The 13,690-nt window shown below is 49.8% G+C and overlaps 2 protein-coding genes across 2 annotated transcripts in view; both read left to right on the top strand.

The window, feature by feature from the left end:
- Window positions 1-13,690, top strand: part of LOC113204237 (neurocalcin homolog) — a 116,933-nt gene that overhangs the window by 81,946 nt on the left and 21,297 nt on the right. The gene's annotated exons all lie outside the window — the stretch shown is intronic.
- Window positions 1-13,690, top strand: part of LOC113204201 (neuronal calcium sensor 2) — a gene marked incomplete in the record, with an annotated part of 110,553 nt that overhangs the window by 81,734 nt on the left and 15,129 nt on the right. The window contains 1 exon segment of the mRNA XM_052270636.1: window positions 8,344-8,465. Within this exon segment, the coding sequence (XP_052126596.1) occupies window positions 8,344-8,465 (122 nt within the window).

The following is a 13,690-nucleotide window of genomic DNA, read 5'->3' as shown; positions in this document are numbered from 1 at the left end:
AGGGGGAGGAGGAGAGGGGGAGGAGGAGAGGGGGAGGAGGAGAGGGGGAAGGGGAGACAAGTCAATGAATGTCCCGGCCTCGCCTGCCGGCCTGTGTCTCATTGTCGTACAGTGCGCGCTGCTCACGGTATATATTGCAGACGTGCGGCGCCACAGCTCACGCGCCACCGCTCTCTCTGTGTTTCTCCACTTCTCCTTTGCGTACGTTGCGCGCGTGTGTGAGAGTGTACACGTGCGTGTGGGAGTCGGGACTGTCCGGCTGTCGCCTCTCTCGTTTCTAAAGCCCTTAAGGCATCCCCGCAGAGGATAGAGGGTGCGATAGGAAAGTTGCTGCTGTATGTGGGTGTGGGAGTGTGTAGAGGGCCATTTCTTCTTTTTCTTCCTCTCTTTTCCAATAATGCATTTCGGCAGACTGTGCGGCCGGCGAGACCTAGCGATTTCCAATAGCCGCCCCGCCCCGCCACAGAAACGCGATTGGGAGCATTGGCGGCCGGAGGCGATGGCCACTGTGTCCTTGGCTGGGGTCGGCCCGGGGCCGAGGGCCTGGCCTGCCGACGCCAGAGTAGGAATAAATCGAGAGGTTCGACAGCCGGATGGCTGTGAGAGGTTGGGTGGGTCAGCCAACGGCAGCAGGAGCGGAGAGGCAATCATTCTCTTTACACTCTATGCCCCCGTGACAAAGGCAGAAATAGGAGTAAAGCAAAAAAAATAAAAATATCTATCTAAATCTGGGTAATCAAAATCTGTTAGTTTGAGATTCTTAAATTTGCAAAACATTTTCGTGTTTTTTTTTTTTTTTGTAACTTGTGATTGCTTGTGCCCCTTGTTAAATTTGGCACTTATTAATGACACTTAGACCTACTACTTTTGTTTTTCCAGTCTTTCTAAGACTATTTTTGTTTTCGGTCCTACCGGTAAGGAGGACATGTTGATAAAATATAACATTTCGTTCTAGAAGCGGAATATAAAAAGCTCCGATCAGATGCAATTATAGATGTATGTACATCTTTTATTGAATTTATAAAACAGCATGCTAAGCTAAAGTGTGTCCTAAATTAAAATGAATTAAAGCCAAAGCAGTGCATTGCGAGCGTGGGGTTTGGGGGATGAGTTGGAACAAGTTTATGTGACCGTGACCGACTATATATATGGTTTGCACATTTCCTCTTTTGTTTTGAGCCCCCGCTCTCTCCAATATGGAATTTGCGTCCGGCGGGTTGCACTCGCCTGGAAAGAGGATGAGGAGGAGGGGGAGAGAGAGGGTATGGAAGAGAGACCCCCCCCCCCACACACACACACACATAGACTCATACATTCACACATGGAACGACGTCCGCGACCGTTTTCAATGAAACCATCCCGCCATGGGCCATATGTGTGTGCGGACGGGGCGAGAGACCAAATTGGTAAAGCGAGTGGGGTGCTGGCTAGACTAGCTAATTCGATTGGCTGGGCGCGCTAGCGTAGCTCCGCTGCGCCGTGCGGGCGCCGTGCGGGCGCCGCTGTGCGTGCGAGGGCCTCGGCGCCGGCGCCACGCTGGGGGCACGTCAAAACGGAAGGCCCTGCCGTACTGGAATTAACTGGAATTCACTGGGTCTTTCTGGATACATGCAATGGTACATGTTATTTAACATAGGGAGGAGGATACGCGGTCTGTGCGGCAACGATATGTGGATGAATATTTTTTAGTCGATGTTGACGTGTGCTCCCTTAAAAAGTCAAAAATTTACTTTTTTAAATATAAGTCATATCACTTGTTTCGACCGTAAGCATTCCGTCAGGTATTGTCTCTATATACGCTTGGAAATCCAAGCGTTCGCATAATCGCACACACCTCTGCAGGCTGGATTACATTCTTGCTCGTTGGTGCGAGCAGCTGCGACCATGTTTTGCAAACACATTCATCAGACCACCACGAGAGCTATCACTCGCCTCGATCAGTGTGAATAATTCATCGCACATTTACAGCAGTGTGAATTTATTCGTCCCGCCCTGCAAAGGAGTGCGTCGTTCGTATCTACCGCACTATTCAGTATATACGGGTCTACTACCCGCACAGCTGCGCGCTGCAGCACCCGAACGCGCGCTGCAACAGGCGGGAAGGAGGAAGTATATAGTCGTACGTTTTCCGGCTGAACGGCCCGACGGCCCGGGGTCCCTCCAACATCCCCGTCGTTACTTCCCCGCTTTCCCTCGAGTGGGCCCCCTATTCCGCCCCCTTCTCCTCCCACATATTTATTTCCTCTTGTGTGCGACTGCCGGATCTCGGGACACGTGAAATAAATGGGCCTTTTTTTCTGGCCGTGAGTGCGTGCGTGCGTGTTTTGGGAATGCCGCTGAAGGCCGGGGTGGGTGCGCTCTGCGCTGGGCCCGTCGGCCGGGCGCGCGTACAATGGTCGCCATTTTGCATTTGGCATATGAGGATTAATGGGTAGGGCCTGCTGGCGGAGAGAGAGAGAGAGAGAGAGAGAGAGAGAGAGAGAGAGAGAGAGGGGGGGGGGGGGGGGGGGGGGGGAGGGAGGGAGGGAGGGAGAGAGGGAGAGAGGGAGGGAGAGGAGGGGGTAGAGTTGCGCCCGTTGCGCCCCTCGGGTGCCCTCACACCCAGCGTGCGTACGTTGTCCCAAGTTAAGCGAGGCGCCGCCCCCGCTTGCAAAGCTCCTTCTGACCCAATTATTTGCTCTGTTGATTTTACTGATCCCCTCTCTCTCTCTCCCTCCCTGCTTACTGTCACTCTCTCTCGCCCCCCCCCCCTCCGTGTCATGTGTTGCTCGTTATGTTAATGTCACCGGCCTCCTGCGCTTGTTTCGGGTCGCCCATAGCAGCAGCGGGTGTTTCATTTTGTTCATTTTGAGCAAAGGCCAGAGGAATTGTGACACCTCAAACATATAAATAATTTGGCAGCCCTTTTATTTACCTACCTGCCCGCGGGTGTGCTGCTGTCGAGCTGATTCTTGTTTCCATCGTTGTTATTATTATTATTGTTACGCGAATAATGATTATGCCGCAGGGCCTGAGCACGGGTGAAAGTTTCCGATGTAAATCATGAGGGGGAAGGGAAGGTTGACATATCCTATTAGTCGTAAAGTTCGTGTTTTGTCTTTGGTTTAGCATAATTACAATGGTCTCTTCTTTAATTATTTAAACAAAAATATAACTCACGAATACACAACGCAGCACACTTGTTGAACTGGGCTCTGCTTAATGTCCAAGCAGTTTATTTTGACTTATTTTTAAAAGAAAAGTGATGGGACATTTTTAACTGTCGTTTGCACAGCTTTGTTTACTTGCTCCGCTCGGGCGCACTCGGGGGGGCTATGCTGGGCGGCGGAGGGTTGCTCTCCGGCTGCTGGGTTAGGCTCGTCGTCGCCTTCAATGGTAATGATCCACCGTTGTTCGAGCGTGCAGCCGCAGCACTATCAGTGTCAGCAGCTTTGCTATGCTCAGCTCCGCGGCGACTCATGCCTGGCCTCCCCTTTTCAACCCCTCTCTGTCTCCCCTTCCCCCCACCCTCGCCCCCGCCCCCTTCACCTGCTGGAGATCCAGAGAGAGGGAGGGGATGGGGTGCGAGGTGATGGAAGGGGATAGATAGAGAGAGAGAGGGTTTGTTTTAATCAGGTACGATACGTTCGCTTGTAGTCGTAATCATGGGGAGTAATCAGGCATACCCTCCCGAACCTGCGGCGTCCTGCGGCGTCCTGCGGCGTCCTGCGGGCCTCGGGACAATGCAGGAGCAGGAGGGGGAGGGGATGGGTCTGGTGAGCAGGGGGTTAGAGGGATATTGGGGGAGCGGAATTAATATTCCCGATACCGAGTGGGGGGCGGCCTCGTGTCGTGCGGAGCGGAGGGAGGAGGGAACCCGCCGGTGAATGAAATACGCGCACGGCGTACACCGTCGAAAAGATTTTCTGTCAACTCTACACACAAGTGTATCACTGTGAAAAATATCGTCGTAAATTTACAAAATTTTTGGATACTTGAATTATAATTTGAGTTGTAAATTTGCGAGAGCAGATTTTTTACTCGCCAATGAATTATAAAGTCGATACGTACTGCATGTATTTTTACGATTTTAAATCGTAATTTTACAACTTTCGTCAAGGAAAATTTTCCTGTAAACCTACCTACTAATTTTTAAAGTGTAAACCCAGCATTCCAGTTGGCCACGTTAACGCTAGGAACAGCGTTTCCACAAGGTACGAGGTCGTCTGTCAGCAATAGTTTGCCTGCCTTGGTTGACTGTTCCTATAAGTGTGCCTGGCAGGCACACACGTTGGGTTAAAGCGTACGCCGCGGTGAAAATCGAACCACGGTTCTTACCCCTGCAACAAAACGATTTTAATTTTCCGCCTGGGATCATTAAGAAAGTACGTCCGCCTTTCGCCCGCTACGAAACTTAACATCAGCAGCCCATAATAGCCCTCATAGCGCCTGATAGGTAGGCAACATTGTGCCTGCGTTGCATGCATGTACTGCTTTGTAGCCTACCCCGAGTCTCGCAGGCGCTGACCATCTGCAATTTGTCAAATAAATCCAAGAAAATCAGGCGCTAGGCAGCTAATAAAATTTTCATTCTGAACCTCTTGCATTGGCAGAGTAAATATGTAATTAACTTTTCATCCACGTTAAAAATAGTGGACCCGTTTTTTTCGCGTGTATTGTTGTCGTATCCGAACAAATGCGATTTACATAGTCTGTTCACCGGGATTGGGAGGTTCTCCTCGGAGTCCTTATTCCTTCGTGGCACCGTTGGTCGCGGTGCGGTCAGTTGGTCAGGAGGATGCCAGGAGGAGGCTCATTCGGTATGCCGCGCGTTAGGCCCCTCCGCTATTGTCCAACGCCGCTGCCGGCCGTGCCGTGCAGTCGCCAAGGATGCCTCGTGGCGTGGGGCGGCGTGGCGTGTCATTGAGCGCGGGGGATCGTGCGTCGTGTCTCAATTGATGAGCCTCGCCACCGCCGCCGCCGCCGCCATTCCCTTCATTCCATGTTTTGCACAAACTTCTCTTTTAATGGCGCGTGCTGCGGAACGAGCGAAATAACCTCGATAGTTGACGTGCCCATTTATCTTCCGAGCTCCGCACGCTAATCGCTGAAAGCATGCGCCAACGTCCCTGGGCCAAATTTGGGCGGTTGCAATTTACACTGACTGGGGCTTCTTTCTGCATCCTGTGATGCAAATTGTTGCTGCACAGGAAAAGAAATTGGAGTCTCGGCAATTTTTTCTGAGCACCACCTAGAATCTATAAAGTCAGGGCTAATTCGTTTAAAAGCTTAGCACCAGTGGAAATTTGTTTGCTGCCCAGTAAATCCGTCCAAACTATTGCACTTGATTTTAACCGTGTACCTAAGTCCCACTTAATTGTACACACGAGTATGAAATTGTTCACATCTAAATTGATAAGCACAAACAACTGATTTTCTTATCCGCCCTATTTTTTAAAATCTGGTGTTACTTGTGTATGTGTTGTTTTTTTTTCCGTTTTTTGTTGTTGTTGTTGTTTTTTGCTCGGGCTGTGTTCTAAAGGCTGATCTTTTGCCCGCACCTGCCGGGAACGCGGTAGGCATTTGGCCCCAGGGGTGGGGCGGGCCGGGCCGGGCCGAGTGCGGTGGACGCGAGGCGGGCGCTCGTCCAACAAGTGAAACCCCTCCGCCTATAACCTATCCTCCCAGTCCATTGACATTATGAGCGACCGCCGTGATCGACCGTTTGGTCTGCGTCTCTGTTTCTCCCCTCCTTTCTTTCATTTTCTTTCCCCCATCTGCGAGAGCTGCTGCTGCTGCAGTGTATCATGCCTCTTAACTTCAGATCTGTGTGTTGGCCTGTCTGCCTCTACTGTATCGGAGGGCCACATTTGGGGGCTGAGGCTGGCGGTGGCGGCGTGGCGCAGCGCGGCCCTCGAAAACAGAAGATTGGCAACAGAAACAGAGAGGGGGGCTAAGTTTGCTGAAAGTAGGAGTTTGATTAACTCGCAATATATCTGCCAGTTTGTGTAGGCCGTACTCCAACGCTGCAGAGGGGGACAATGGTCTGGGCTCGGCCGCAATACCAAGGCGCGCGCCCCCTTCACTCTCCAACCCCTCCCCACCCCATCCCAGCCTCCACTGCTGGCCCAACCCACGATACGCCCCCCGTTTCATTCTGGAGAAAATGGGGAAAATATGTGATTTATTGAAACTTGATAGCGTGCGCGCGAGAGAGAGGGAAGATAAGGAATTCCCCTTGGCCGCTATCGCTTTTAAGAATCGCACTCTCTCTCTCTATTTCTATCTCTCTCTCCTCTTTTCTCGACCTCTTCTCTGTCTCGCTCGCTCTCTTTGTCTCGCCCTCTCTTGAGCGAGTACATGAAACATGAGCAGTAGCCCGTCAGTGCTCTCGATACTAAATAGTGCACGCCACACCGTTTCCCATCTCTTGTAACCTTTTCTCTCTCTCGCTATCTCTCTCTCTCTCTCCAACCCGTCCAACTTCTGTCGTTGTCAAACGTGACTTTCTGTTCACCCTTCTCCCGTCGCACCAAGCCCAAATTGTCGTCTGTCCAACTTTAGCGACGTGGGACCAGTGCGGTGTTCGTTCAAGCCTTTTGGCGTCGCAACTCCTCCCCTGTGGGGATTTTTTTGCACCTATCTTCGCCTGTAAACTTCTGCGTCTCAACACCCCCACCGCTTCCTACCCGCCAAAGAAAACAAAAAAACAAAAACAAAACTGATAAAATAAGTGTTCTTGAATGAAGTAAATGTGCTCGGTTAAACCGATAACATTTTTGGCTTCTCCCGATGTAAACTGCATTAAAAATGAAGATTTCGTTGCCCCGATAAAAATGTTATTCTTGCGGATGAGTCAACAGGAAATTCTACTTTCCTTTGTTATTCGGGGGTAAAATTCTTCATTCCATCTTGTTTAAGATCTTTCTCTTGATTATTCGTAATGTATTTCTACTATTTTGACCGAGAAACGTATGTCATATTTATATCGTGGAATAATAATGTTCATTTTTATGAAATCGTGTCCCTCCATTTTGCGAATTTTGAATGTGTTCCTCTCTCGTCCTTGTCGCCGCTTGTTAGGGACATGGCTGCACCGCACTGCGTCGCCTTTCTCCTCTCTCTCCCCGCCCAGCCCCTTGTTCTCTCTGCCTCCACGCCCCTTCCTCGCTAGTTCGAGGGAGGCTCTGAGGCTCTTTGCAAGTTTGCTAGACGGGGGAGGCCATGCCTGGCCCGGCTCTCAGCGCTGTGCTGTACGATTTGTCGCACGTTTTGGGTCGGGCACGACGACGTTGCTGGAGAGCACGTCTCGTTACCCTGTGAACAATGTGTATTGTTTGCTTTTGGCGAATTTTGATGATGTGTTTTCCGTACAACATATGTACCCAAATGGAGAGTAAACACACTACAAATCCCAAGGAACGCCGCAAGTCGGTCACTCACGATCCTGTCGATTTACGTCGTTGAAGTGTTTTATATCCATTAGGTAGAAAAACCACAATCCTGAGAAGAAAAGGATGTGCAGTTATAATTGTTTTGTCATCAGTTTTCTCGTCCTTAATTGGGCCATATATTTTAAAAAGTAAATCAAGTTCGAATAAGGCAATAATACTGGTCTTGTGGTTTTCGATGTGATGTGTGTACGGTTCAGGACATGTGTAAAGGGTAAACTCCAAGGAGGGGGAGTGCTGTGGAATGTGAGGGTAAGGGAGACCGGACGGGGTGAAGGTGGCGGGGAGACGGAAGGTGATGAAGCGGGGGAGAGGAGGAGCGAGGGGTTGACGAGGCAAAATTAATTGGATGACATTCTAGCATGGCATTTCACCCCCTCCCCCCGCAGGACGCCCACGGAACATTCCTGGCCAGAAAAGGAACTCCGCGGGCGGGACTTATCAACTACTAGTCACTCGGTTGTTGATGGCCATGGCGTTGAGTTGACGTGACAGATGAATTCCACCTGCCCCCCACCCCCACCACCCGAACTCCCCGATCGCTACCGGGCAAAGAAAACTAAACTGCAATTTTTATGGGAACGACCACTAACATATTATGGGAACGACGAATAAAATAAAAAATATTTGTAAATTAATGTGACAATTTTCAAACGTCAATTAATTTTTTTAACAACTCAACTGAGATATCAGTGAATACATTCAGTATTGTGTACCGGGTGTAACTGAGAATGCGCAACAGTGTTGCGGGATTGCATACCCGCCAGGGCTGCAGGGGCCATGGCGCCTTACGGGCTAACTGGGTAGGCAAACCCGCAACACTGTTGCGCATTCTCAGTTACACCCGGTACGTACAGTGTTGTGACATTTCTTTTACCTTTGTTCTGAAGAAACGTATTTTCTATTGTTTCAGGTAGCGTCAGTATGGGGTGCTTCGGGAGCAAAGACAAGCTATCAAAAGAAGACATGGATTTTCTCAAATCGCATACAAGATACGACGAGCCCACAATCAAGGAGTGGTATAAAGGATTTAAGGTGAGCTCCTATTTTCTTTTTCCGAAGTGCTTTTGGGACGCTTTTCTTGTCTATGGGCCGGCAGTGTCATGTCGCGCAGCGCTATGATTTTGCATACTAAATATTTGAGCCCTTCTCGTCGAGGCGATGGATGGGGAAGGGGGGGGGAAGGGATAGGGGGGCGTAAGAAAGAGGAAGGGAAACTTTGACCGCGTTACGGCGGGGAGTCTTAATTTGCCGCGAAAATGCAAAACGAGACCGACGGAATGGAGATCGCTCCGCTGCCTTCTTCCCTTTCTCCTTGTCGCTCTCGACCCGTGCCTCTCCGCTCGCTTTATGCAGACTTGGCCTCTGCAGACCTGGCCTCTGCAGCAGCCAGCCATGCGCTGCTGCCGCGCGCGTGCCCCAACAAAGAGTCGACACAGAGAGCTCTGAATGAGGTGCAGTGTGTCCCGCCCGACCGCGCATCAAGAGAGAGAGAGAGAGAGAGAGAGAGAGAGAGAGAGAGACGAGGGACGAGACGAGAGCTGCTAGCCTGTCCTTTTAACAAGCAGGCCCGCCGTTCTGCCATAGCGGGATTTTGCACCAACCGTTTGGTGTGCCGGAGTGACCCCGTAAGATGCCCTGACAATTTCAAGTTGCGAAGCTTTTCCACTAGTGGCACTTGTAGACATGCAGGGCAGGCACACACGACAGCATAAGCCCATCGTATTTCTTTTTACGAAGCAGAGGGGTGGGCCAAAAAAAGGGGGTGGAAGGAAGAGAGCGGGGTAGGTCTTAGTTTGTTTAGCAGAGGTTACCACACTCAAAAAAAAGAATCATTGTACCAACGACATGAGTTGTACCTCCAACAACATTTTGTTCTTGGAATGGCTTCAGAAACATAGGATGCTATTCCAACGACCATGGTTGCTGCCACTGTTAAATTCCTACAAAGCATTTGCTTTGCAGAGCTGCGAAGTATTTTGCTCCTTTGTAACTACGAAGCATTTACTTTGCAATTACAAAGTGATGCTTTGCAATTGCAAAGCAATGAAAACGCTGCAAAGCATCGCTTTGCAATTGCAAAGTGTCACTTCGTAATTGCAAAGCATCACGTTGTAATTGCGAAGTAAATGCTTCGTAGTTACAAAGGAGCAAAATACTTCGCAGGCTTTTAACAGTGTGGCTCAACGACATGGTCGGTGGCACAACTACCGGTTGTCATAGGGTTAGCAACATCGTGTCTTTGGACCAACAACCCGGCCGCAAGAACACGACGGTCGTTGGAACAATGATTCTTTTTTTCAGTGCAGGCTATCTCTCGTTTCTCAGACTTGTCTTGCTTGTTTTCATCCCTTTCCTCCCATCTGTCCTCTACCTTTACTATCTTTTCTCCGTGCCAATCCTTTTTATAAGGACACAATGTTACGGATAAAAATCTAGGTAACCGAACCGTTGGATTTTTTTAAAATGTTAAGTGAACCTCTCTAAATCGAGACTGTATTCAATAGGCTTAAAATTTTTGATCTTAGCCTGCAAACATATGTAGACGATTTAGCACGCGCTAGTGTACCCTGAACTGCTGCTTTGGAGCATTAAAGCCAGAAAAGAACCCCGGAAATTCTCAATAATGCAAGAGTAAATCTTCGAGATATCCTGGAAAACTTCCAGCAGAGTTCGCGTTGTACTTTTCCAACTGATAGAGATGCGACTCGCAGTGGATGATGATACAGCACGTCCAACCTTTGAGTCGCATTTCCATACCCAGCCCAGACTACTGTGTGTGTGTTCTGGTCCCGCAGGTGCAAAGTGACGATCTCTCCCCCCCCCCTCCCTCAAATCCCCATGATTCCTACCCCCACCCCTCACGCTCGCTCCCCATCAGCACCCCTTTAATGATTCGCCGCCATTAAAGAATTTACAACGCAAATCCCTCTTGGCAGTGACACCGCCGCACCACGCCACGCCTAGCTTTCGGCGAACTTAGCGGTTTTCTCCCTCCCCCCATTCTCGAGTCGAGTTAAGTTCCGGAGGCCGCGTCTCTGACATGTACTGGGGGTGATTTGCTGCGTCGTCCCCTTCTCTGGTTGTACTGTACCGGATTCAGGCGGGTGCGGGTGGGGCTCGTCCACCGTCGCTCGCCATGGCGTCTTATGGATCGTGCGAGCATGCAACCCATCCCCACGCCTGAATCCGGTAGAATAAAAACATAATTAAAGGGCGGTGCAGAACACTTGTGTTACCTTGTGTTAGTATTAGGGGTCTTGCTGTTTAGCTCTATCCAAATTCCAATATTTTCTTTCTTTCTTATTCTTTCTTTCTTTCTTTTTCCTGAGTCAATTCTTTTTCCTGAGTCAACGCAACGTGAGACTTGAAAATGGTGCACAGAACGCCGAATGCTTCTGGTCTCGTAGGTCTCGTATCCCCGTGAGGGCTCCAACAAGCAGTTAGAGCGATCATTTCATTTATTTTTCCTTACCTTCCCCCCTCCTTTTTTCCCCGTTCCCGACAACCTGGGTCGCTCTTTACCTTTGCTAACCCACTTGAGACTTACCTTCCTATTCTATTCTGCTGCTCCTCGGGGCCCCGCGGGGCGCTCGGTGGCGGCGGCCTGCCAACCGGTGCCTCTGACTCTCTCCCTCCCTCTCTCTCATGCACTCTCGAGATCGGGATCCTGCTCTCTCTGGCGCTTTCACCCCCTCCCCCGCGCATCCTCCTACTGTTTTTGTTATCGTTTGACTGACGGACTGATTGACTGACTGGCTGGGGAAGAGTACACACGGAACCGCCCGCAGGTGTGCTTGGTCCCGTTCGCTCGCCGCTCCCCTTTTTGCAACCGCGTGTCGATTCCATGTGAAAAGCCACTATGTTCTGCTCACACTTTTCAAATTAGAATATGGACTGTTGGAAAAAAAATCCTGGGATTTCACGGAGGAACACTCGTGAAAAGTATTGCCAAAGTCCTTTGGGATTTCCCAAAGAACTCTGTAGATTTCACGTGTCGAGTAGCTTTGAAACATATAGACAAATGAAAACTTCCACCATTAACAGCTGTTTTAGTACACAAAAAACTAAGGACGGAGTCCTCTGGGAATTTCTGATAGTGGTGGAAAGTGAATCTTTGGGAAATCCCAAGAAATTTTTAACAGTGTGCACTCTTGAATTTGCCGAACTTTTTTTCCACTTTCTTCAGGAGATTTGTTTTACCCACATCTTGACCGAATGCAATTTTGACCGATGAAGATAACCGATCTGCATGTCTGCTCATAGAAAAAAAAATGTGTCTAATGATGGGATTTAGCTACACTCACACGTATAAGGGGTGGACTGAAAATTTGAATAAAGTAAAAAAGTGCGCGGGGTTCATCAGTTTCCTGGTACAAACGCAATTCACAATATCATTGATCTTGGTAAAGAAAACGAACACACCATGGTAAAAAATTCCTGTGGTGCATTGTCCGCAGTGGTGACCCGCGCACGCTGCTTTTCCGCGGTCGGTCCGGTGGTCCGGTCCACGTTGCGCATCGTCCATTATCACCCCTCGGCCCGGCGACATGCCGGGTGTTGCGCTTGATTAATCGCACCGCGCGGGGCGGGGGCGTGTGGTGGGGCGGACCCAGGAGGACCCCGCAGCGGGAAATACTCGAAAGAAATACACGGAAATTGGAAAATTACAGTTTGTATGTGTGAAACTACAACTTGAAATTGGGAAACTACAATTTGAAATTAGGAAACTACATTTCGAAATTGGGAAACTACAATTTAAAATTGGGAATCTACAATTTGAAATTAGGAAACTACAATTAGAAATTAGGAAACTACAATTTAAAATTAGGAAACTACAATTTTCAATTGTGGAACTCCAATTTTCAATTGTAAAATTATAAATTAAAATTCTAAACAACTAAAATTTTAATGTGTAAGTTTACAAGTGCTATGTATCGATTTGGAATTCATTGACGATAAATATGGGTTGTGGTAAATTTACGACGTATTGTGTAAATCGTAGATACAATAGATATCGTAAGTTCACGAAGATATTTTAATTTTTCGCACAGTGTGAAATTAGTAACTAATTCCAAAAAACGTAGCACAGGGATTCGCGTAGCTGGTTTGTCAAAATACTGTGCCAATTGTACGAAAATCAAACTCTCCGAGATGTATTTCTGAAGTGTAGCTGGGCCTGCTCGCTATTCATGGCCGGCCATTCCAATCAACGAGTCCACGGGGGTTTCGGACAGAGCAGGGTGGGGGTGGATTTGGGGCGTCCAAGGTGGCGAGAAGGTGCAAGAGAGACCGAAGACGGATAGCGAACAATTCGTGTGAACTGGACTGCGACCTGAAGTAAAAAAAATATATATCACCTTAGTTGTCATCTGCTAGCTTTACAATACGTACAGTCTGTAGAAAAACAATTCTCTTATTACCAACGTTCATGTTGATTTTCATTAGTATGAGCTCGTTCGCAAGGCAGTAATTGCTCCAGTTCCCAACGAGGACAGGAAGGTCAAGTGTATTGCAAGGCGAAGGGCAGGGGCGGCGGTCTGTTGAGAAGCACGCTGGTCTGTAGCGGACGATTGTCCGTCACTCCCGCGCGCCGTCTGTCTGTCTGTCTGTCTGTCTGTCTGTTCGTGACGGCCGCGCGCACTGCGGGGTAGTAGGGAGGCCTGGGCGACCACACCCCACCACGCCCTTTCGCTGAATGAATACAAATTGAGGAATTAATTAGCTATGAGTGGCGACCGCCAACGGTTTTGCTTGCTGTCTTGCATGCCACTCTTGTGCGGCGAGGGTGGGGAGAGGGGGACGCCTGTCAACCACCCGTAAGGGGTTGGGGGATGGGAGGCGGGGGGTTGGCAGAAGGTCACAAGGGAAAGAGGGTCAGAACGTCGGGGTCCCCTCCGGTCCCCTCCGGCCCCCTCCAGAGGTAGATGGGCGTGCCGGGTGCCGGGCTGGGCAGGGCGGCGGCGGGGCTCTGCTGGCTGGAGGAGAAAGGGAGTCCTTGGCCGAAAAAGCCTCTACCCCCGTCCTCCCCCTCCCCGCCCGGCCTCCACACCGTTGGAGGGGTCGACACGGCCGGGCCGGGCCGCGCACGGCAGAGAGGCTGACATCGCCGCTGCTGACGAGCTGGCGGAACCAGGGGTGGCCGGAGATACTGTCTCTCTTGCCGCACGAGGAAAACGGGAAGTAATGTCGCAGAGATTCTCTCTCTCTCTCTCTCTCTCTCTCTCTCTCTCTCTCTCTCTCTCTCTCTCTCTCTCTCT

Source organism: Frankliniella occidentalis, unplaced genomic scaffold (assembly GCF_000697945.3).
Source record: "Frankliniella occidentalis isolate FOCC.00 unplaced genomic scaffold, Focc_3.1 Scaffold131, whole genome shotgun sequence".
In the NCBI taxonomy this organism is placed as follows: domain Eukaryota; kingdom Metazoa; phylum Arthropoda; class Insecta; order Thysanoptera; family Thripidae; genus Frankliniella; species Frankliniella occidentalis.
Note: the sequence above shows the minus strand (reverse complement) of the source record. Positions and strands in the feature narration are given on the sequence as shown.